Source organism: Phyllobates terribilis, unplaced genomic scaffold (genome assembly GCF_046119375.1).
Source record: "Phyllobates terribilis strain yellow unplaced genomic scaffold, ASM4611937v1 Scaffold_5__5_contigs__length_657084704, whole genome shotgun sequence".
NCBI lineage: Eukaryota > Metazoa > Chordata > Amphibia > Anura > Dendrobatidae > Phyllobates > Phyllobates terribilis.
The window spans coordinates 372,619,546-372,644,405 of NW_027362765.1; the positions used below are offsets into that span (position 1 = coordinate 372,619,546).

Here is a 24,860-nt window from a genome sequence, read left to right on the forward strand (position 1 = left end):
TCTGTAGACTTCCCTCTCCCCTGTTTTCCCCTACACTGTCTATATCTCCACACTGGCTCCCTGCTATGCTAACCTCTGTGCCCCCATTTCATGCTGCACCCTCTCCATATCCATTCTGTGCTCCCTTTTCACACTATACCCTTATACTGCCCACCATGTTGTCCTCTCCAAACTGTACCCCCGTCTCACACTGTCCCCCTACACAGTATGATGGTCACCACAGCAGCCTAAACAATAGGATATCCACAACAGCCCCCTAATATACAGTATGGTTACCACAGCCCCCAGTACAGTATGGTCACCACAGCCCCCAGTACAGTATGGTTACCACAGCCCCCAGTACAGTGTGGTCACCACAGCCCCCTTTAAAGTATAATGTCCCCCACAATCCTGTATACATTATGATGTCCTCCACAGCCTCCTATGTAGTATGATGCCCCCCACAGCCCCTATACAGTATGATGTCCTCCACATATCATAAATAGTGTGATTTTCCCACAGCCCAGGTGTAATGTTCCACACAGTCTCCCAAAATATGATGTCCCCCACAGCTCCTCTTGTTCCGTCCCCACTGCTAGCCCCACGTGTATATGTCCCCATAGCCAGCCCCACATTCATTGGCAAACTAATAAAAAATAAATAGAAAGATAAGCTTATACTCTGGTAATCCTGGCTTCCCATCTAGTGCAGCTTTTCTGTGAAGTACAGCAGTGAGCGCCCGATTACGTCTCTGGATGTGGCCTGCGATCTCCTGGAGTTCTCGGCGGAGCACGAGTCTGATTACAGCTCCTCTGCTGCTGTGCCGGTGGCGCGGCTCACAGCAATTGTATATCTGACAGATGCGAATACGATTGAGTGCGAGGGGGGAGTGATGGCCAGGGAGCAGGAAGAGAGAGGGGTGAGCGGTGTCAGTGACTGACACTGCTCCCCTGTGTGTCCACACCCCGGTCGTCACTGTGCTGAATGCCTGCGGCCAGAGGAAGGTGCCGCAGGCATTCAGCAATGTCATTTTTTTTTCTGTCTGGAACTCCTTACACTTTTCTAGCTCTGGAATAGGTTGAGATTAGGAACCAAGGTTGGATTTATACAGGAGATCTGCAGCTATTTGTCATTTTCGGTCATCCTGCTAATTACTGATATTTTTTGGTCATTCAAATCATTTGTGACGTCTCCAATTATCTGGCAACTTTTACAATCTTTATCTCTCAGTTTTTGAATCAGACAGAAGTTCAGGACCAGAGAAATATTACAGATATCACGGTAAAAGAAGAGACATATGTGAGGGGTGAGTAGAGTAAAAATGGAGATTCCTACAGATAACGGCTCGGGTGAGTGGTCGCCACTGAATGCAGATTACAGACACATATTCACCGTATCCACTGGATGCAACAATTCCATGTTGTGTTGTAAAAAACAGATATTTATTTCAAAATAAAACAACATAATTTATTAGATATACTTTAAGCCTGATGAGACTGTTGTACTTCTTACTTCTAAAAAACAATGTCAGAATGGCTGTATAATCCTGATATCCATTGTATTATATTAAATTGAGCTTTTAAATTGAGCACTTGTAAAACGATGATTAGAAAATCAGAATTTAAAACTTTAATGTAGGAGTATATATCCATTCTGACATGGATTTTCACAGCAAGTACACCAGCTTCAGCAGGTTAAAGTGATTTATTTCCCAGTATATGCAGATTGTATTCTGAAATCTGGGGACAATTCTGGTTTAAAGTAAAGCTATTTTAGCAATTTTGGCAATTGAATAGATACCATGATAGTATAAAACTTGTTAATAATGTTCTAAAAAAATGCCATTGTTTAACCCCATCATGACCAGGCCAGTATTTGATTTTGAGCTTTAGTTGTTTTTTTTCTCATTTCCTTTAAAAGCCCCCACCACTTTTATTTTTTGTTCAACTTAGGGATTGTTTTTTTTGCAGAACGATTTGAAGTTTTTACCATTATAATGTACTGAAAACAGGGAAAAATATTGCAAATAGGGGCAAAATGGTGAATAAAATACAATTTCAGCATTGTTTTTTGGGTCCTCCTTTTATGGCGTTCATTCTGCGGTAAAAATGTGATTCTTCAGGTCACAGCAATTATGGAGATAGTAAACTTGTATGTTTTATTTTTATTCATTTAGTGGTTAAAAAAAAATTGGAACTTTGTAAAAAAAAAACAAAAAACAATTACCGTATATTCCGGCGTATAAGACGACCTGGTGTATAAGACGACCCCCCTACTTTCCTGTTAAAATATAGAGTTTAGGATATATTCACCGTATAAGACTACCGCTTTTCCAACGCATACCAAACACCGGTAAAAATTTTAAAAAAACAGATTTGAATTTAACATGGTCCTTTTTTTAATTTAAATTCTTATGACATGCAGGTATATAGCAGGAAAACTGTCACTCATAAACATATTAAATTAGGAGGGACCCCACGTCATTTTTTGGGGGGGTCCCCCATTCTAATAGCTAGTAAAGGCTAGGTATTCAGCTGGGGGCTGATATTAGTAGCCTGGGAAGCTCCGTGGGTATTACCCCCTTCCCAGACTTCAAACATCTGCCCCAGCCGTCTGCTTAACCTCCGCTAGAGACTATAATGATGGTGGATCCCACGCCAATTTTCTTTTTAAAAAATCCTTTATTTTAACACTAAATGACAATTGAGGGGTTAATAAAGATGCAGTCCCTAAATTATTAATTTTGTAATTAATTTTTCCCAAAAATGTTGACGTGGGGCTTCGCCATATTTTTGTGTCCAGCCAGGTACAGCAGGCAGGAACGGGCTGCACCCAACCACCAGCTGCCTATTTGTACCTGGCCGGACACAACAATATAGGGAAGCCCTTTTTTTTTTAATTATTTCATGAAATAATTAAAAAAAAAAATACGTGGGGCTTCGCCCTATTTTTGTGTCCAGCCAGGTACAACTAGGCAGCTGGGGGCTGGAATCTGCAGCGCAGGGAGACCCAAGCTTTCTGGGCCCCCCCCCGCTGCAAATTGCAGTCCGCAGCCACCCCGGAAAATGGCGCGTTCATAGAAGCGCCATCTTCTGGCGCTGTACCCAACTCATCCAGGGCCCTGGTGCGGTGGCTCACTGGGTAATAAAGGGGTTAGGGCCAGCTTGGCATTATCAGCTGGCCCTAAGCCCGAAATTCATGGGGTCACGCCAATATTAGACATGACCACCATGAATTTCTAGTAAAGTAATTAAAAAAAACACAACACCCAGAATAAAGTCCTTTAATTGAAATAAAGACACAATTTTTTAATGTTCTAAATTAAACCATACTTACCATCACGCCCATTCCAGCTGAAGCCAACGATCTCCTGCAATAAAAGAAAAATAATAAAGCAACCTCATCCTTACCTTTCCATGGTTCCCAGGACCGGTCCAGCTCTGCTACATTCACATGACAGGCTGCACCGCAGCAGAACGCTGCCGTTCAGCTTGCCATGCGGCAGACACTGAGAAGCGCAGGCATGCTTGTGCTCCTCAGTGTCTAACTGTGACGGCATCCAGATGAGCCGAGATCATGTCCAATGAACTCGGCTCACCTCATGCACGTCACTGACAGCGTGGGAAAATTCTCCTGCTCCCCGCATGCGCAGTAGAAGTTTCCCACGCTGTCAGTGACGGACGTCCAGGAGGTGAGCTGAGTTCATTGTCGGCTCATCTGGATGCCGTCACAGCGAGACACTGAGGAGCGCAAGCATGGCTGCGCTTCTCAGTGTCTGCGGGATGACAGGCTGGATGGCGGCGTTCTGCTGCGGTCCAGCCTGTCATCTCGATGTAGCAGAGCTGGAGCCGTCGTGGGAACCATGGAAAGGTAAGGATGATGTTGCTTTATTATTTTTCTTTTATTTCAGGAGATCGTTGGCTTCAGCTGGAATGGGCGTGATGGTAAGTATGGTTTAATTTAGAACAATAAAGAATTGTGTGTTTATTTCAATTAAAGGACTTTATTCTGGGTGTTTGTGTTTTTTTTAACTTTGACTATGGGGTTAGTAATGGGGGTGTCTTATAGACGCCTCTCCATTACTAACCTGGGCTTGATGTCAGCTGGCATTATAAGCTGACATCAACCCCAGCCCTATTACCCCACTGCCACCGCACCAGGGCAGCGTGGAAGAGCGAGGCTAAGTGCCAGAATTGGCGCATCCTATGAATGCGCCATTTCTGGGGCGGCTGACGGCTGGTGTTTCTAGCCTGGGAGGGGGCCAATATTCATGGCTCCCTTCCTGGGCTATTAATATCAGCCCCCAGCTGTCTGCCTAGCCTTTGCTAGCTATTAAAATAGGGGGGACCCCACGTCATTTTTTTGGGATCCCCCATTTTAATAGCTAGTAAAGGCTAGGTATTCAGCTGGGGGCTGATATTAGTAGCCTGGGAAGCTCCGTGGGTATTACCCCCTTCCCAGGCTTCAAACATCTGCCCCAGCCGTCTGCTTAACCTCCGCTAGAGACTAAAATTAAGGGGAACCCCACGCCAATTTTTTTAATAATAAATCCGTTATTTTAACACTAGATGACAAGTACAGTAATCAACACTATCACTGTACTTCATATATATGTGACTGACATGTTTCTATCGATCTAATCTATGTGTGAAGCTCTATTCTGTCTGTTATAAATTGTCGGGTACCGCTGCTGAATTGCCGGCCGGCTTTTTTAAAGAGACAGTGCATGAAAACACTATTATTTGTTTTAATAAATCCTTTACACTAAATGACAAGTACAGTAAGCAACACTGTCACTGTACTTCATATATATGTGACTGACATGTTTCTATCTATCTAATCTATGTGTGATGCTCTATTCTTTCTATTCTAAATTGTCGGGTGCCGGCTTATGCCGCTGCTGAATTGCCGGCTTTTCATATATTGTCACAGAAGCGATGCGAACTTCCCTGCTCCGGACACAGCGCAGCGCTTCTGTGACAAGTGAAAGCTGTCGGCACAGAAGCCCTGCGCTGTGTCCGGAGCTGGGAATACGCAGCGATGTGTCAGTTTCAGCACAGAAGCGCTGACTGTCTGGACCTACCGCCGCCGTATTTTAACTCCCTCCACCTTATATTAACTCCGACATGGCAGGGATACGGCCACGGCAGCTTATTAACACCCCCAGAGTATCCCCGCATGTCAATTTCTGAAAGTTCAAAAGCATTACCGGCGTATAAGACGACCCCAGACTAGACAGAAGATTTTTCAGTCTTCAAAAGTCGTCTTATACTCCGGAATATACGGTAAATGGTTTACCATTTGAGTTATTTAATGTTATATCTTCATAGATAAGACTTTTACGGAGGCGGTGGTACCAAATATGTTTATTTAAAATGTCTTTATTCTGTAATTGAAATCAGAGCAATGAGTTGAGGACAAATTAAGCATAATATATATGCTTAATTTGCATAAATATATATATATATATACTAGATGGTGGCCCGATTCTAACGCATCGGGTATTCTAGAATATGTATGCAGCCGACCAGGCGCAATCAGCAGAGCGTTGTTTAAATTTGGCGCCAAAATCGCTGATTGGTTGCGGCCGGCCACCGCGACCAATCAGCAGAGCGGCGTTTAAATTTGCCGCCCATATGGCTGATTGGTCGCGGCCGGCCACCGCGACCAATCAGCAGAGCGGGGTTTAAATGTGGCGTCAATAATGCTGATTGGTCGCGGCCGGCCACCACGACCAATCAGCGTCGTATTAGTGAGGACCGGGGAGCGGCGCTGCTTGTGCGGCTACTTCCGCTGCGAGAAGCTGGGAGATGCGCAGCTGCTCGCAGCAGAAGCATCCCGACCGGCGGCGCCACTCCCCGGTCCTCCGTTCAGTTAGCGGCCGGGAGATGAGCGCCTTGCGCCGCTCATCTCCCTGCTGCATCGCCGCTGACCTCCGTCCTGCAGATGAGCCGCTAACGGCCGCCATCTTTTTCTCAAATCCCGCGTCGCTGATTGGCCGCGGCTGGACCAATCAGCGATGCAGGATTTCCTGGACAGACAGACAGACAGACGGGATAAGACGATCATATATATATATATATATATATATATATATATACATACATGCATATACACAAAATATAGCATGAGAATAATATGGGAAATTAATTTTAATAGTTAGGGCCGAGAATCCAGATTTCTCAGCTATTTGTGCACTTTGAATAATTAAAGAGGTTTTCTAGTAGAAACAAGTTATTATCACCTGTCCTTAGTGTAAATGGTGTCATTCAAAATTACAACTCGTCCTGCAAAAAAACAAGCCTTCATACACCTCTGTCTAATTGAAAAAAAAATCATAGCTCATGGAATAATGTGAGGGGAAAAAAATAAAATGCAAAAAAACAGTAAATCGCTCTTTCCTTGCGTCCTTGCGTTCACAATCTTCCATGTGTTTACAGCAACTCGCTTCCATTTTTTTTTTTTTTTACAGATTTTCACACATTGCATTAATGTCATAAACTGGGAAACTAAAGATAATTCATCTATCAGTAAAGTATTGTGTAATGGAAATATCATGCCTTTTCCCCACATTCTCCCAAAATGTTGTAATCTTCCTCTTAGCGATAATTTGCTTAAACACATATTGATTCAAACTAATGTTCTTTTCCCCCTAATTTCCTAAAGAAGCATTACAGGGTTTTTTTTTTTTTTTCATGTATCTATGAAGCCTTGACAACTATGCCCTTTGTAGGCCAAATATCTCATATAGTATGATGTCTTTTCAATCAAACTTAGGAAAAGCCAAAGACTTTGAAAAATGGTCCAAAGCATTCTAGTCGGCTAGGAAAATGAACAACAGGACGCTAAGGGTTGGCCCCCCAAATTTTTCTGTGATGGTATTTGACACTGCCAGATTAATCATATTGTGATTGTCGGATTCAGAGCAGTCTGAGAAAGGTTGTAGGTTAAAGGGATCAATTTATTAGCCTACTGATAGCACTTGGCAGGTCAAAATATTTATTTTATATAATTTTGTTAGACCATCCTTGATAGCATGAAGAAAAGGTGGGAACTTCTGAGGAGGTGATAGTTATGACTTGTTACACTGATCCCTAAATGCTTGAGAGAGGTTGGGGCCCAACAGAAGAGACAGAAAACAGCTAGCGTTGACATAATCAAATCGGCTAGGGAAATATTAAACTCTTTCAATGTTTTAAAAGTTTATTTTGAAATTAAATCTACAATGGCTTGCAAAAGTATTCACCCCCTTGGCTTTTTACCTATAATTTGATTTGGCTGTGATGCATCAGCATTAAATGGTCTAAATTAGTGAAATGAGAAAAATATAGGCATAAATTAAATTTATAGGATCAAATAACTAAATATTGACGTGCATGTGTATTCACCCTTTTTGCGATAAAGACCCTAAAAGTTAGTGGTGGAAGCAATTCCCTTCATAAGTCCCATGCTTAGTGAAAGGAAGTCCACCTCTGTGCAATCTAAGTGTCACATGTCCGTCAGTATATACACTTTACCTTTTCTGAAAGGCCACAGAAACTGCAACACCATTAACAAGAGGGACCACTAACCAAACCACACCATGAAGACCAAGGAGATCTCCAAACAACACCATGAAGACCAAGGAGATCTCCAAACAACACCATGAAGACCAAGGAGATCTCCAAACAACACCATGAAGACCAAGGAGATCTCCAAACAACACCATGAAGACCAATGAGATCTCCTAACAACACCATGAAGACCAAGAAGATCTCCAAATAACACCATGAAGACCAAGGAGATCTCCAAACAACACCATGAAGATCAAGGAGATCTCCAACAACACCATGAAGACCAAGGAGATCTCCAAATAACACCATAAAGACCAAGGAGATCTCCAAACAACACCATGAAGACCAAGGAGATCTTCAAACAACACCATGAAGACCAAGGAGATCTACTCCGGCCGGGGGTGGGGGGCTTGTAATTTATGTTTGTATAACCCTAACCCTAACCCTAACCCTGACCCAAACAGCACCATGAAGACCAAGGAGATCTCCAAACAAGTCAGGGACAAAGTTGTTGCGAAGTACAAGTCAGGGTTGGGTTATTTATTTATTTTTTTGTATATCACCATCTCTAATGATCCCCCAGAGCACCATCAAATCCATTACCATCAAATGGAAGGAACATGGTACCACAACAAACCTGCCAAGAGAGGACACCCACCAAAACTCTCAGCCTGGGCAAAGAGGGCATTAATGAGAGAGGCAGCACAGAGGCCAAAGGTAACCACGAAGAAGCTGCAGAATTCTCAAGCAAAGACTGGAGTATCTGTCCATACGACCACAACACAGCCGTACACTCTATAGAGGTGACCTTTATGGAAGAGTGGCCAGAAAAAAGCCTTTACTTACACACACAAATTGTAAGGCTTGTTTTGAGCTTGCCAAAAGACATGTGGAGGCTCCCCAAATGTATGGAGGAAGGTGCTTTGGTCAGATGAGACCAAAATTGAACTTTTTGGCCACCAAGGTAAACGCTATGTCTGGCACCAAACCAACACAGCTCACCACCCTAAGAACACCGTCCTCACATTGAAACATGGTGGTGGCAGCGTCATGCTGTGGGGATGTTTTTGGCAGCAGGGATAGGGAAAATGGTCCGAGTCGAGGGGAAGATGGATGGTGCGAAATACAGAGCAAAACCTGTCAGTAATTTGGGACTGTGACGGAGATTCATCTTCCAACAAGACAATGACCCAAAGCATACAGCTAAAGCAACACTGGAGTGGTTTAAGGGGAAACGTGCAAATGTTTTGGAATGGCTTAGTCAAAGCCCTGACCTTAATCCAATGGAGAATCTGTGGTCAGACTTGAAGATTGCTGTTCACCAGAGGAAGCCATCTAACTTGAAGGAGCTGGTTTTGTTTTGAGGAATGGGCAAAAATCCCAGTGGCCAGATGTGGAAAGCTCATAGAGACTTATCCAAAGCAACTTGCAACTGTAGGCTCTACAAAATACTGACTTTAGGGGGGTGAATAGTTATGCGCACTGAAGTTTACAGTTATGTTGTCTTATTTGTTGTTTGCTTCACAAGAAAAAGAAAACCAAATGTTCATAATTGTCAGCATGTTCTTTACATGAACTGATGCAAACCTTAAAAAAACATTGAAATTCCCAGTTGTGAGATAGCAAAACATGACAAATGCCAAGGGGGGGAAGGGGGGGGGGGGGTTAATAATTTTGCAAGCCACTGTATAAGGGATTAAAATATAGGGGCAAGAGATTGTCAGCATATGCTGCAACCTTACAAAGTGTGGTTCTAACTGAAATTACAGCTATATTGGGCAAAGTGTTATAAGCAACATACTTTTATGGTTTTGTTATTCAAAAATAATAAAATCAGCTTTACTTTTTGGCAGATGACTGTACCAGAAACTCAGAGAGACATGTGACGGTGGATTTTAAAGTCTATAATCCGGATATCATACAAGCTGCACATGAAGTACATGTCAATATCCCTGATATAGCCTCATCTTCTAATTCATCACACACTGATAAACAAAATAAAATTCACAGAAGGAGTACAAAACATCAAACATCTCCTACAAGTATGAAGCCATTCTCATGTTCAGAATGTGGAAAATGTTTTCACCAGAAATCACACCTTGCTATACATGAGAGAATTCACACAGGGGAGAAGCCGTATTCATGTTCAGAATGTGGGAAATGTTTTAACAAGAAATCACATCTTGTTATACATCAGAGAATTCACACGGGTGAGAAGCCGTATTTATGTTCCGAATGTGGAACATATTTTAGCCAGAAATCCCATCTTGTTAATCATCAAAGAATTCACACGGGTGTGAAGCCATATTTATGTTCGGAATGTGGGAAATATTTTAACCAGAAATCGCATCTTGTTAATCATCAGAGAATTCACACAGGGGAGAAGCCGTATTCATGCCCAGAATGTGGGAAACGTTTTAAAACTCAAACATATCTTGTCATACATGAGAGAAGTCACACACGGGAGAAGCCATATGCATGTTCAGAATGTGGGAAATGTTTTATAATTAAATCACATCTTGTCAGGCATCAGAGAAGTCACACAGGTGAGAAACCATATTCATGTCCAGAATGTGGGAGACGTTTTACAAATCATTCAAGTCTTGTTGTACATAAGAGACTTCACACCCAGGAGAAGGCTTTCTCATGTTTAGAATGTGGGACATGTTTTAACTACAAATCACATCTTGTTAGACATCAGAGAATTCACTCAGGGGATAAGCCATATTCATGCCCAAAATGTGGGAAAGATTTTACACGTCAATCAGGTCTTGTCAAACATGAGAGAAGGCACACAGGGGAGAAGCCATATTCGTGTTCAGAATGTGAAAAATATTTTATCCAGAAGTCAGATCTTGTTAAACACCAGAGAATTCACACGGGTGAGAAACCATATTCATGTTCACAATGTGGGAAATATTTTAATCAAAAATCACATCTTGTTAATCACCAGAGAATTCACACAGGGGAGAAGCCATATTCATGTTCTTATTGTGGGAAATGTTTTACCCGAAAATCAAGTCTTCGTATACATCAAAAAATTACATGTAATTTATGAAATGTATGCAATTACCAATAAACATCTTAAAAGCAAATAGAATACAGAGAATATACATTAGATGATGAGTTTGGAAATTTCTAGGACATTTTCTGTTTTTTTTTTTTTAATGATATTTTCATATGAGATAATTGTATAAAATATTGTTTGTGGAGCTTTTCACTTGGACTGTGGTAAAGGCCATGAATTGCTCCTCAGTCAGACTCATGGTGGGGAACAATTGTAGAAGTGAAGTTGATTTCGTGGCCACTTTTCTATTGATATACATGACTGTAGCTTGCCTGAGTATATTCATACTACATTCCCTCTGATCTTGGTCTGTACTAAAATGGATTGCGCTTTCTTAATGTGTGACCAATCCTCTTGGGCCCCCATTGATCCTATATTTAGCTTACATGATAATGGAGGATATTGATCCTTTTAAGAAATTATTGTTTAATAGGAAATCATTTCCTGTTGCATAGGTCTCTCTTTCCATCTGGCTGAAGGTACTGCCTTGACTGAGGTTGAAATTTTGATGCAGATCTTATTCTCCTGAGACTACTCATCCCAGACTAGTCTCCATAGATTTCCTGACTATTAGCATCTACAATGAAGCCTTTGAAAAACTTTCTTTAATTCAACTAGATTTCTTCAGGCACATTACCCATCTCACCTCTTGTAGGGCACTCAACACTAACTTGTTGCTCTGAAGTGCAGTTAGGTGTTACGCACCTGTCCCGGATCCGTGCTTTGCTTCCCTCACCCTAGACTCTGCTGTGCTCCACTCTAACTTTGCAGATGGCCCAGTGTGATCCCATGTGAGCATCTGTACGGGCCTATATAATGCTCACCAATACACACATCTGTGCTTTGGTATTAAGACATCAGTGCTCCTAAGACTCTGAGTTGCTTTAAGCACCATGATCTGCTCTGCTGCCTATTTGCAGTCTCCTGGACATCTCCAGCTGGCCTGCGGTTTCCAGCATCCCAGCTGCCTGCCTATAGTATCTTGGATGTCTCTCACCTGCCTGCAGTCTCAAGCATCCCAGCTGTCTGTCAGTGGTCTCCTGGATGTCTGCCACCTGTCTACAGTCTCCAGCATCTTAGCTGCCTGTCCTGGTCTCCTGGACGTTTCCAGCCTGCCTGCGGCGGTTTCCAGTATCCCAGCTGCCTGTCAGTGGTCTCCTGAACGTCTCCCACCTGCCTGCGGTTTCCAGTATCCATGTTTTGTGTGCCCACCTTGAGTTTTAGAGGATCCACTTCACCTAGTGAGCCTAACATTTAAATCACTACCATCCTCCAGACAGTGAAGTATAAAATAAGGGAGACACCTCTTAGTTTGGTGAACACAAATGGTACTTTTGAGATATCTAATGGTAGGACCTGAAACTGTCCAAAGAGCAGGTGTGATGCTGTTTCTGAAACAAGTTTTTTTTTGAAAATTTTGGATAACCCATCTTGTTATGCTCCTAGGTGGCGCACGTGGTTCGGGGACCCATTGTGCCACATACCGGACTTACCCTGGAGGGGCGTAACTAAGCTACTACCTTGGTGTTCGGTAAAGCATCTAGTGGTGAGGTCAGGCTTGTGTGGCAGGTAGTTGCCAGGTGCCACTCCAGGGCACATCCAGCAGTAGTGGCTGACCCCAAGGGTCAACAACGTTAATTTATATTCTCAACAGGGCAGGATGGCCACTGGGACAGGTTCAGACTGTGCAGACAGGACAGCCACTGGGACAGGTTCAGACTGTGCAGACAGGACAGCCACTGGGACAAGTTCAGACTGTGCAGACAGGACAGCCACTGGGACAGGTTCAGAGTTCAGGCCTGGGCATTCAGCCCCCCAGGGTAGCAGACAATATGGACACCACCGAAGCAGTTACAGGAGCACGGACAAACTATACTGGACTAAAGGGACACAGGAATTACTTTAACAAACTAGGGACGGGGGACCTGGCAACATATAGTTGCACACCAAACCATCTAACATAACTATAGGTGTTGCTCAGTCCCCTCCCTTTTGGGGAGAATGCCTTTTATACAAGATGCTTTCCAGCTATTGGCTGGGAGACATCTTGCAGATATTCACATTAACTAAATGCCTCCCTTTAAGAGCAGGGGGGCGAGCGTTCTAGGAGCGCCTCCGGAGCACAGTGGATGAAGGAATACACGCGCAGGGACCACACCAGGGGGCCGGGGTGGTGAGTAAGCCAGCAGGTCCCTGCATGGAAGGAGTAGAGTAGGGGACACCATGCAGGAGCACCGGCAATAGCGCTACACATTTAAGTATCTGAAGTCTACTATAGTTCTTCAGGTGAGTAAACCCCATTATCCACTTAAGAGTGGCAAACTTCATGAAGAACTCATCATCTTAGTGTATCTTTTTTTTTTCTTTTAAGACAGTCTTACAGGAGATTCTGCTAGTGTATGTGAGGTACGATCAATAGTTGCATATACCTAGGACATTTTATGAGTTTTATTGCTTACCCTACACTTACAATGTTGTGAACCTATGGTCTTATACTAGATCTTCCTGGTTGAAAGGAAAAAGGACAGATTACACATTATTAACAGGCTTCTGGCAACATTCATCCCACTTGAAAGATTAAAGTAGCACTGCAATTTTTTGCACATATAATGGACACTTCCCAGAAATATCCAAGCTATGTAATTTGTTTCATCCCAACTAAGTTCCATCTATGCATTTTCTGTAATTCATTATAGGAAGTTGGGTTGTGATCTCCACTGTGAATATCAGTCCAGTACAAACTCTCATGTGTCAACATCAAGTCAGTCTATGATGTCATGTGGACTACAGTATAACATCATTACCTACCAAACTCCTCTTACCAGCTGTCTGAAACCTCCCCAAGCAACTGTATTGAAATAAATCAAATTGCTTTTGTCCGGGACCAGCCAAGGGATCCCGCAGATATCCCACTGCTGTCACCAATTTGTCAGGGAAAAGCTGGGGGAATCACACAGATATCCCACCACTGCCACCAAGTTGTCAGGGAACAGTGGGGCATCATGCATCCAATCGTCAGGACAACCACACGATTGACTGACGATTGCTAGACGAGGCCATGGCTGCTTTCGCTGCTAGGCTTGTTATTGTGTGTTTCCCAGTGATCGTATAGTATAAACACATCCGATTCCAACTTATGGAATATTTGTATATACTTCGGCACAGTCACCATAAAAGGGGTTGTCCAGCCAGTGGGTGCGGCCTCGCTTTCCATACAATAGTCTACTGGCCGTTCGCGTCACTAGACGGGACGTGGCCTCGCTCTATACAAGTGTATGGAGCGAGGCGGCGCCCACTGGCCGAGGGTATGCATGACTCCTACATACCCTCTGGTATGTAAACTGGAGGGTATGAAACCGGCGAATCTCCGCAGTGCACAATGCGTGCACTGGGGGGATTCATAAGTCTGCAGTCACACAGAGTGACTCAAGACATATCGCTTTTGACCAGACAACCCCTTTAAGCTCCTCAATAACCCATGAAAAATTAGCTGCCAACTACCGATCGTTTACATGGGCTTATTAGACACCCATTTCTGGTAATGTACGACCTCACAAGGCTTCAGTTTATAGAGCAAGAGGAACAAAGCTATTAAATTTTATATATTTTATCTGAAAAGTAGGCTGTGTTTATAAAGATATACAAAAGAGGACAAGACAATACAGTATATATAATCGCATAAATAAAAAGGACATTCAAAAGAAAATTTGTAGAACTGATGTCACAGGAATAGCACAGATCTTGGCATAGGGGAGGGCTACGATTGGAAAATGGTGCAGGCCTACACGGAGCTGTAACACTCAGTACTGACCAGTTATTATAATTCAGAATTTGCTTGCACTAAATAAAAGACACACCCACATATCTCCCCTTGGTGACCTAAGATGGGACTGATCCATGGGATGCGGCTCTGGTCCCAAAAAATTATGGGATCCGCAACCTTCAGAGTATTTGCCCCCCCTCCCCCCCCGGAGGTTTCAGGTGAGAGATATTAATGCCATATTTGGCGGCTGCGTTCTGCTGTCCCCCAGACTGAGAGTCGGCAGTTCTCTGAGCAGGGTGTCAAGCTGACACCCAGCTCAGAGAAGCTGCGGTGTGCCGGCTCCCAGCGTTGAAGCTCTGACCTCAGGGTCAGAGCGACGCCAGCAGCGTGATCATGTCATGTGATCACGTTGCTGACGTCACTCACCGACGCTGCAGAGGCGCACATTGGTGGAAAGTGCTCTGTGCTTCAGAGCTGAAGACACCGAAGATGAAATGGAGGTGAAGATTCATTGTGGGGGGTGATTTACTATGGGGGATGATTTATGGTATGGCTGGGGGGTGATTTACTATGGGGGATGATTTATGGTATGGCTGGGGGGTGATTTACGGTATGGCTGGGGGTGATTTACTATGGGGAGGTGATTTACTATGGGGGGTGATTTATGGTATGACTGGGGGTGATTTATGGTATGGCTGGGGGGTGATTTACTATGGGGGATGATTTATGGTATGACTGGGGGTGATTTATGGTATGGCTGGGGGGTGATTTACTATGGGGGATGATTTATGGTATGGCTGGGGGGTGATTTACGGTATGGCTGGGGGTGATTTACTATGGGGAGGTGATTTACTATGGGGGGTGATTTATGGTATGGCTGGGGGGTGATTTACTATGGGGGGTGATTTATTGTATGACTGGGAGAGATTTATGGTATGGCTGGGGGGTGATTTACTATGGGGGTGATTTATTGTATGGCTTGTGGGAGATTTATTGTATGACTGGGGGAAGATTTACTATGGGGGGAGATTTATTGTATGGCTTGTGGGAGATTTATTGTATGGCTGGGGTGAGGGGTGGGGGAGATTTTGGGTGTGGGTGATTGGTGCGGATACAAAATGGGAAGAATGGATGTGTACGCAATATGGGGAGTAAAGGAGGGGAATGTATACGGACACAGTATGGGGAGCGGGGGTGATGGGATGTGTGCAGACCAAGTATGTAGAATTGGGGGGGATGTGTGAGGGTAAATATATGAGGAGACAGTATGGTTAGCAGGGGAATGTGAGAGAAGACAGTGTGAGGAGGATGAGGGGAGGGGGGAATAATGGTGGGAGAAAAGTGTGAGTGGGCACAGAATAGAGAATGAGTAGTGTTGGGGGCGTAGTATGGGAGGACAGTGTAAGGGCACAGCCAGGAGTGGACAGTAAGCCAAGGAGGACGAGTGTGATGAGGGGTCACAGTATAGAGACTGGGCCCTATAGGGAGGGCACGATGTGAGAGGATGGTGTGAATAGGGGGCCCAGTATGGTAAGGAGAAGACAGTGTGGAGAGCATGTACTATAAGAAAGACAGTGTGGGGGTCATTTTTGTGCAGGAACAATTATTTATTCAGGGGCTCAGCTTAGGGTATATATTTTTATTCAGGAGCATTATAATGTCATTGCTATCTTTGTGGGGATGTGCTGCAGAAGACCGGAGAAGATGGAAGTCTGCAGAGACGAGCTGTGGATGAGAAAAGTCATCATGGCGTCTGGGCAAGAGGAATAAGAAAGAGACAATCCAGAGACAACATCATCTATCAGGTACCTGAATGTAAATGTTTTTTGTGATACTGACTAATTCTTATATTTTTATTTATGTTAGGAGAGATAAAGGGGTTGTTTAAGTTTGTGATGAGTCTGCAGTCATTCTATGTGACTGCAGGCTTCTGAATTCTCACAGTGTGCACTGCATGCTGTCAGGATTCTCTGGTGCTGGCGATTTGTATACTTGCGGTCACCTGCTGACTAGACATGCGAGGCCTCACTCAATGACAATGAATTGAGTATACAAATCACATACTTGTGCAAGGCAGAATCCTAAAAGTGTGCAGTGCATGCGCTGTGAGAATTCAGAAGCCTGAAGACACATAGAGTGACTGCAGACATTAATCTCAAACCTGGACGAGCCCTTTAATTATAAAATGAAGCCCTGTAGCCAATCCTAACAGCGTGTAATATCCTCACTGTCAGGATTCAGCTCAGCTTGCAGGTTCCAGCAGTCGTCACATGGATATCTCACTCATATGTGATTTTCATACTTACGGTCACCTGACAACGAGCTTCTCTTTCCGCTTCTCTGTTTTGCACTGAACATTGAGAGAATTAGGGAGAGCAGCTCGTCGGCACGTGACTAAGTTTGCAAATCACATATGTGCTTGGGGTGTGGAGTTGGGGAGGGGGCGGCTAACTGACCTCTTGCCCTGGGTGCCAGAAAGCCTAGATACACCTCTGCATGAATGTATCTCTAGGAAACATGGCGTTCATAATGTTATCCATAGGGCTGATATTAATTTGGAGCTGATGCGCAGATCGTCCAGTGATGTAATGCGTTACGTTCGCCACTTCATCACGATGCCGAAAATATGTCTCCCATAACTATAGGACCTACGCCTGTCGCGCAAACCCCAATATTCATAAATAGACTTTGGTGCCAGAGTGTCTAATATAATTACTATGAAAACCAGGATTCAAGGGATAACGTTTCTTCTTGCGGAGAGTGACATACCAAGATGAGGAATTATAGAATGTTAAGAGTTGGAGGAGACCTCCATGGTTATCTGGTCCAACCCCCTGCTCAATGCAGGATTCACTAAACCATCTCAAACAGATGTCTGTCCAACCTCTGAAGACTTCCATTGAAGCGGAACTCACCACCTCTCGTGGCCGCCTGTTCCACTCATTGATCACCCTCACTGCCAAAAAGTTTTTTCTAATATTTAATCTGTATCTTCTCCCTTTCAGTTTCATCCCATTGCTTCTAGTCTTTCTTTGTGCAAATGAGAATAAAGCTGATCCTTCTACAGTGTGACAGCCCTTGAGATATTTGTAGACAGCTGTTAAGTCTCCTCTCAGTCTTCTCTTTTGCAAGCTAAACATTCCCAAATTCTCAAACCGTTCCTAATAGGACATAGTTTGCAGACCGGTCACCAGTCTGGTCGCTTTTCTCTGAGCTTGCTCTAATTTCTTCATGTCTTTTTTTTAAGATGTGGTGCCCAGAACTGGACACAGTATTCCAGATGAGGTCTGACCAAAGAGGAGTAGAGGAGAATAATTACTTCACGTGATCTAGACTCTATGCTTGTTAATACATCCCAGAATTGTATTTGCCTTTTTTGCTGCTGCATCACACTGTTGACTCATGTGCAGTCTGTCATCTATTAGTATACCTAAGTCTTTTTCACATGTGCTGTTGCTTAGTCCTATTCCTCCCATTCTGTATATGCTTTTTTCATTTTTCTTGCCCAGATGTTGGATTTTGCATTTCTCCTTGTTAAAAACCATTCTGTTAGTTGCTGCTCACACTCCACAGTTCCAGTTTCTTTAGATCTTTTTGAATCTTTGTATCAAGATTTTTTTTAGTAACAGCGTGGTCATCTGCTGAGATTCTCCTACAAACACTATTGGGGTGCACCTCTGTAATCAGGGTTACCTGGTTAGGGGCAACTCAAAAGTTTCACCCTCCTCAACCACAACCCTAGATACACTTCTGATCCTTGACTGTCTTTGCCATAATTATTCCTGCAATTTTTCTCAATCTATCAAGTGTCACCTCTAGAATTCAGAATAGTACAGATTTTTGAAAAATTTCTAGTAGAATTTTATTTCAAAACTCTACTATCTATCCTATTATCCATCTGTCACAAGTATTTGAATTAGTCAACTTCATTTCAAATCGAGTCGCTCTCCTCTGTTGAGGGCGTATTTTTTTTATTTTTTTGTAACAATTGATGCAAATGTTCAAAGAAATTTTAGACTTCATTTCTTCACAAATATGTCATTTTAAATTTAAAAAAAAAAAAAAAAAAAAAATTGAAAAAGTTGCAAAATATTCTTATTTTTTTACACTCCCTAAGAAAATATGAATAAAATCTGACCAAAATATATATATATACCCCAAAATAGCCTCATTAAAAAAATTCAAGTTGTACAACAATAAAATCAGCCCTTATATGACCAAAGGAATGTGATGATGACAAAGAAAAAAAATGGTAAGAGGACGCCTACAATAGAAGACGTATAAAAACTGAGCATCCGAGTGCAGAAAAACCTGCAGACAGGATCCCAGTGATCTGATAAATCCATTCATCCAGCACATGCTGAGCTTTCTGGTCATGTGATCTGACTCCTCCCACACATGTGACCAATCACATGACTGTGACATCACCGCAGATCCTGTAAGCACAGAACAGCCATATCTCCAGTGTGCAGGTGGAGGAGGTAAGAGGTGATTACCCAGCACTGGGGGCAGCAGCCAGCATTAACCCCTTAGGCTTCCCATCTGATGGGATGGAGGGGGAATTAACCCTTTTGGGACCAGCCTACTTTTAATAATCAAGCTTTTGTTTTTTTTTGTTTGCATTTGTTGCATTCAAAGAGTCAGAACGTTTCTGTTGATGTCGCCGTATGTTTTGCTGTTTTTGGGGTTTTTTTTGCGGGAGGGGTTATATTCTTAAATGGAACCATTTTTCGGTTAATATAATGCTTGTTTTGAGTGGACAATGCCTCCAATTTTTTATTTATTTATTTTTTCCTAATTTGACGTCATTTCCAGTCTGTAGCATAAAAAAAATGTGTTACTTTTAGGGTATGTGCTCACCATCATTTTTGGCAGCGCTTTGAACGCAGCATACTCTATGCTGCGTCCAAAGAGCTGCACGCAGGTGAAGCCGCATGTGTTCATTGAACACATGCGGCTTCACCGCATCCTATCCATTTGCACTGTAGAATTTCTCTTGCGTCTCCGCAAGAGAAATAGACATGCTGCGGTCTGCGAAGACACGGATAAGCCGCAGGAGCACGGAGTTGTATAAATCCCATCCACTATGCTGTAACATCTGGCCGCTGCAGATTGCACGTTGCGTCCAATCCGCAGCAAACACTGACAGTGTGTACATACCCTTAGGCTATGTTCACACGTGGCGTTTTTGCTACTTTTTTTTTTTCGCAGCAAAACCTGCTGTGAAGAAGCAACGTCAATTTCAATTTTAATTCTTATCTTCATTGAGGTAAAGCTGCACTGCAATGAAAATTATCTTCCATCCCCTGTGCATTGTGTATTGTGCACTCTGTGTATGTATTAATATACTTACACATCGCCGCCTTCTTCCGTATAACATGACCGTCAGTCTGACTACCCAGACCACACAATGTTGCTTACTCAATGTCATCCTGCGAGAGCCTTGATGTGATTCTCATAGGCTTACATTGACAAAGTTTACAGAGAAGATGCTGTGTGATCTGATGGGTAGGTGATAACGTGTTCGGAATAACCAGGGATGTACACAGACATCATGGGGTCTCATAGCACAAATCCTTATTGCCCCCCCCACCAACGAAAATATTTGCAGGTGCAGGCGGGGTCACAGAAGGGCATACCTCCCAACTTTTAAACACAGGAAGAGGGACACGTATTTAGGCACAAAAACAGTAATTTTTGCCCTGATTGAGTTCTCAAAGTGTTCTCACCCACTACAATACTCCTTTCATGGCCCCCATAAAGTGTGATGCCCCTAAAAATACCCCTCACATGATTACCTCACAGTGCCAACACAGCATGATGTCCTTAAAGTGCCCACACACAGTATGATGCCCCCAGTCGCACCCCTTACAGTATAATTCCCCCACACAGTATTATGGCTCCCACAGTTACCCACCTCCTCCCCACCTGCAGTACAATAACCCCCCCATAGCTTTCCATGCAATATGGTACTGTGCTGAGACACAGATGCTCAGGCTGAATGGTGGCGCAGAAAGCCTGTGGCTCCTTACTCCACCATTGTTTTGAACTGTATCTGCATCCTGAGAATGGAGATACTGTGAACTTGGGGTGGGTGGAAGGGGGTTGCCTGCCCCCCTCCACCGACTAACGGCTCCATTGCGACCGCGTGGTCTGCTGCTATTAATGGTATTCCACTAGGAATAACCCATCAAGGATGTGTATACACTTACTGATTAGTCACTTTTTGCCACCATTTGACCAAAAACCTCAGGCTCCTGCAAAAAGGGGAAACCCCCAGGAAAGTAGGCATATCTCTAGGGTGCTGCAGTAACTTCTAGTAAGGCAGCTTCGCCTGTGAAAAATGGGGTATATTTGTGAATTTTTTTAAAAAAATTGCTCATTTTGCATGATGCAATCCTCCCAGAGAACAATTTAGAAAAGTTGGTAATTATGATGTAACTGGACCCTTGTGGTTTCTGACCTGAATCCTTCATCATTTTTGAATTTTTGCCATTTTTCTTGAGTGACTTCAGCATTTCATGTAGTCCCCATCTATATATCACTGTCAATGTTTTAACATCAGTTTTATTGAGTAGCCGAGCCGCCTTCCTCCACGATAAGAAGCAGTGCCGTATTTTTCTGTAGACAAGCCCAATCTTGTGGATACATCGCACACTACACTAGGTCTTTATGACCTCCTATAAAACCATCTCAATACTGAAGATCTAGCCTTGCTATGGGTCATCAATAGCAGATCAATGGGGGTTTGACACCGACACCTCCCTCCAGGGCCTGGTGGCTGGGAGCGTCATTGTCCAGGAAGAACAGTGAAGGGGAAGTAGCACCGAATCAGCAATGAGACTCTCGGGATCGGTGGAGATTCCAGAGGTCAGAACCCCAATCATCAAGTGATAGCATGTCCTGGTATCACATAACAAGATTATACTCCTTTAAATGTTTTTTTTTCTCTTATTATCTTCAGTAATTGTATTTTCTACAAGGGCTTTTGTATGATTTACCATCGACTCATCTTTTTGCTATTCAGATTCTGACAATATCTGATTGTCTGAGCTGGTATCTTCTACATAAGAGAATTTTCCTGATTGAACTGTCAAGAATGGATAGAATTAGAGACAGAAATATGGCAGAGACTATACTAAATCTCACCCTAGAGATCCTCTTCCAGCTTACAGGAGAGGTGAGAGATTCTGGTGACGTCACATTACATCATCTATGGTAATAACAGATGATATGACCGGAGAGGTGAGGACTCTGGAAATGTCTACAGTGATATTTATTACAGCATCTCTCCATACACAGGATTACACGGTGATGAAGAAGACCTCTAATGATCGCTATCAGGCCCCTGTGTCTGAAGGACGGGGAGGAACTGTGAGCCCAATCCCGGGGTCTCCACCGAACCTCCGGATACATGAGGACATCAATGACCAGAAGATCCTAGAACTCACCTACAAGATGATTGAGCTGCTGACTGGAGAGGTGACACTGCTGGGAATGCTGGGACATTATACAGTGACGTTATGAAGGGATCGGGGGGATGACGGTATCATTGTGTGTGTCAGGTTCCTATAAGGTGTCAGGACGTCACCGTCTACTTCTCCATGGAGGAGTGGGAGTATCTAGAAGGGCACAAGGATCGGTACAAGGACGTCATGATGGAGGTTCCCCAGCCCCGCACATCACCAGGTAATAGACAGGACTAAATACACACATATGTTAAAATGGGGTTGGCAGATTTAGGAAAATCTTAAAGGCATTGTTCAGCCACTGAAAAATATGAAAGAAAATTAGAGAATATTTGCCTCACTGATCCCCACTACTCTCATTCCAACCCTTCTTGGGACCTTTGATGGTCTCTGTACTTGTTCTTCTGGTCCAGACTGACATGTGACCTCCTCCATCAATCACTGGAACAGGAGCAGTGGTCACCACAGAGGCCAATGATGAGACCTCTCTGCATCCTCCAATGTAACACTCAGAACCTGCGCTTGTGTTCAGGATGTAGTTTTTTTTTCTTTCTTTCTTTTAAAATACAAACATGAAATATAATTAATTATTAAATGGGGAGAGCCCTATATGGAAATCCCTCTTTAACATGTCATAAAACTTAGCTTTTATTATTTACAGTTAAAATGCGTAGAGGGTATTAAAATATTGTCCCTAATCTGCCTATAATTATTGATTTTATACTTTTCACCTATATGAATTCATTTGATGACGCCCAGATGTGCCACCATTTGTATAGCAGAATAGGACAAACAGTGTTTAAAGCACGCGTCCCCCTGTAAGGCGCGCAGGGTGGTCTTCATGGGTGAGGGGCTCCTGTTTTCCCACACCCTGGTACCCTACAACTAAATGGTATCCCGATTCTCCTGTGCTGTGCGTGTGGTGCTTAACACTCACGTATTGGTCTCAGGCCTCTGCTGTCTCCGATTCTTCAACTTCAGGAACCGCCACACACACAATAAGGGGCATCAAATTCGTTTTGTAATAAAGAAGTTTACTTAACTGTCCAATTTTATCATATTGAAACACGCAGTATTGGGCACAAACTTTTCCGTTTTCAAAGTCCAAAGTATAGCACGTTCTGATGTCCGCTGTTCGTTCACCCTGAGCTATCCCTTCCTGGTCTGGCATCTCTGACCCCTGGGATACTCCTTCAGGCTCTGTAGCTTCCGTGAGTCCCATCACAACTCCCTTATGTGATTCTCAGTCTGACTTCCTCTCCTAGGAAGATAGTGAGGCACTCTTCTCAGTACCTCAGCTGGACCATAGGCCCCGGACGTTCCAAGAATGTCCGCTCCGAGTTTATGCCTGCGTTCTCTTGCTGCTGAACAACCCAGGTTCTCCTCGTGTCCTCAGATCTTCAACCACTGCTCCCTCTCCATCCAATCTCACACTCTCACTAACCAGGAAGTGTTCCTCTTATTAACTGGTCCTGCCTTGCCCCTCCCACACTGGGGCTGATCCTGAACACATTAACTCTTTCTATCCTTAACCTGTCTACTTTCTGATATTATTGTGCCCACTACTGCACTATACCCAATCCTATCTTATAGATAAATCTTAACCTATGTACTGATCTTATCCTTTCCCTATATCTAATGCATCAATACATTGTACATTTATCACAACACATTCGGAGAACATCACTTCGTACTTATAAGACTTTATGGAGTTTTACATATCATAACAGTCACAAAAATGCAATAAAATACGCACTTTATACAAACACTGTCTCAAGAGGGAGAGGGATATGACAGCCCCTGTCACACCCTTACACTCCCAACTTGTTTCGCCGCATATGCAGTGAAACATGTTGGTGGGACGCTTGCTTCAAACACTATTTGTCCTATTCTGCTATACAAATGGTGGCACCCCGGAGTGTCATCAGTAGTTATAGTCAGATTAGGGACAATATTTTAATACCCTCTATGCATTTTAACTGTAAATAATAAAAGCTTTATGGCCTGTTAGAGAGGGATTTCTATATGGGGTTCTAGCCATTTCGTTAATAATAAATAATATATTGCTCCAAGACCATTTTTTGTCCCCTTTTTGATTTGTTATCTGAAATAGAATTAACATAAATGCTGTCCTGCTCCGACACCTGGATGAAGAGTGATGTGTCTGGTCACATAACCCTCTATGGATGGGAGCGGCGTGTGATCAGAAGATACGGCTGTTGTAAGAAGGTGGAGTAGCTCCTGAAGGAGCAAAAATAAAGCGAAACACATTACTACATTGGAGAATCTGTCAGCAAGATCAATCCACCAAAACGCGTATAATGGGTATACCGAAATGTAAATCCATCCACACCTTTATATCTTCTATCTATTGGTAAATTCCCAAGTAATTAGTGTTTTCATGCACATGAAAATGAGATGTTAAGTGCTCTGGGCACACAGAGCACTTCCTGAATCCGTGCCTCCCCAGCTTGGTTCCCTGCCCAGCAGCAGACTCTTTATTTTATCACATATGTGTTTCCTACAGTAAGAATCAGTAAGAGGACGAGGCTAGAGAGACATCCCGGACCTCAGGACTGTTCACGGGATTATCAGGTAGGTGGAGTTGTAGGAATCTGATGTAGGCGGCTGTGCAGGTCGTGTGTTCTGCCAATCTCCATTATTATATGATTTATACATGGCGGAGGAGGCAGATGACCACAGACATTGCAGGTTGTCTGGATCTTCTCCCAGGTTTTCTGGCTATGAAAAAGGTTGAGATAAGGAACCGACAAGTTGGATTTATACAGGAGACCTGCAGCTGTTTGCCGTTTTTTCATTTTCAGTCGTTCTGATAATTAATGATATTTTCTGGTCTTCTAAATTATATGCGACGTCTCCAAGTACCTGGCAACTTTTACAGTCTTCATTTTTCACTTTTTGAATCAGGCTGAAGTTCAGAATCAGAGGAAAACTACATATATAATGGAAAAAGAAGAGACATGTGTGAGGGGTGATGAGCAGAGTAAAATGGAGATTCCTACAGATAA

General features: G+C 43.3%; 1 protein-coding gene across 1 annotated transcript in view; it reads left to right on the top strand.

Moving 5' to 3' along the window:
• Positions 1-24,860, top strand: part of LOC141273220 (uncharacterized) — a 35,193-nt gene that overhangs the window by 7,520 nt on the left and 2,813 nt on the right. Inside the window, exons 6-8 of the mRNA XM_073684791.1 lie at positions 1,210-1,285; positions 9,386-10,552; positions 19,804-19,810. Of these exons, the coding sequence (XP_073540892.1) occupies positions 1,210-1,285; positions 9,386-10,552; positions 19,804-19,810 (1,250 nt within the window). The remainder of the gene's footprint in view (positions 1-1,209; positions 1,286-9,385; positions 10,553-19,803; positions 19,811-24,860) is intronic.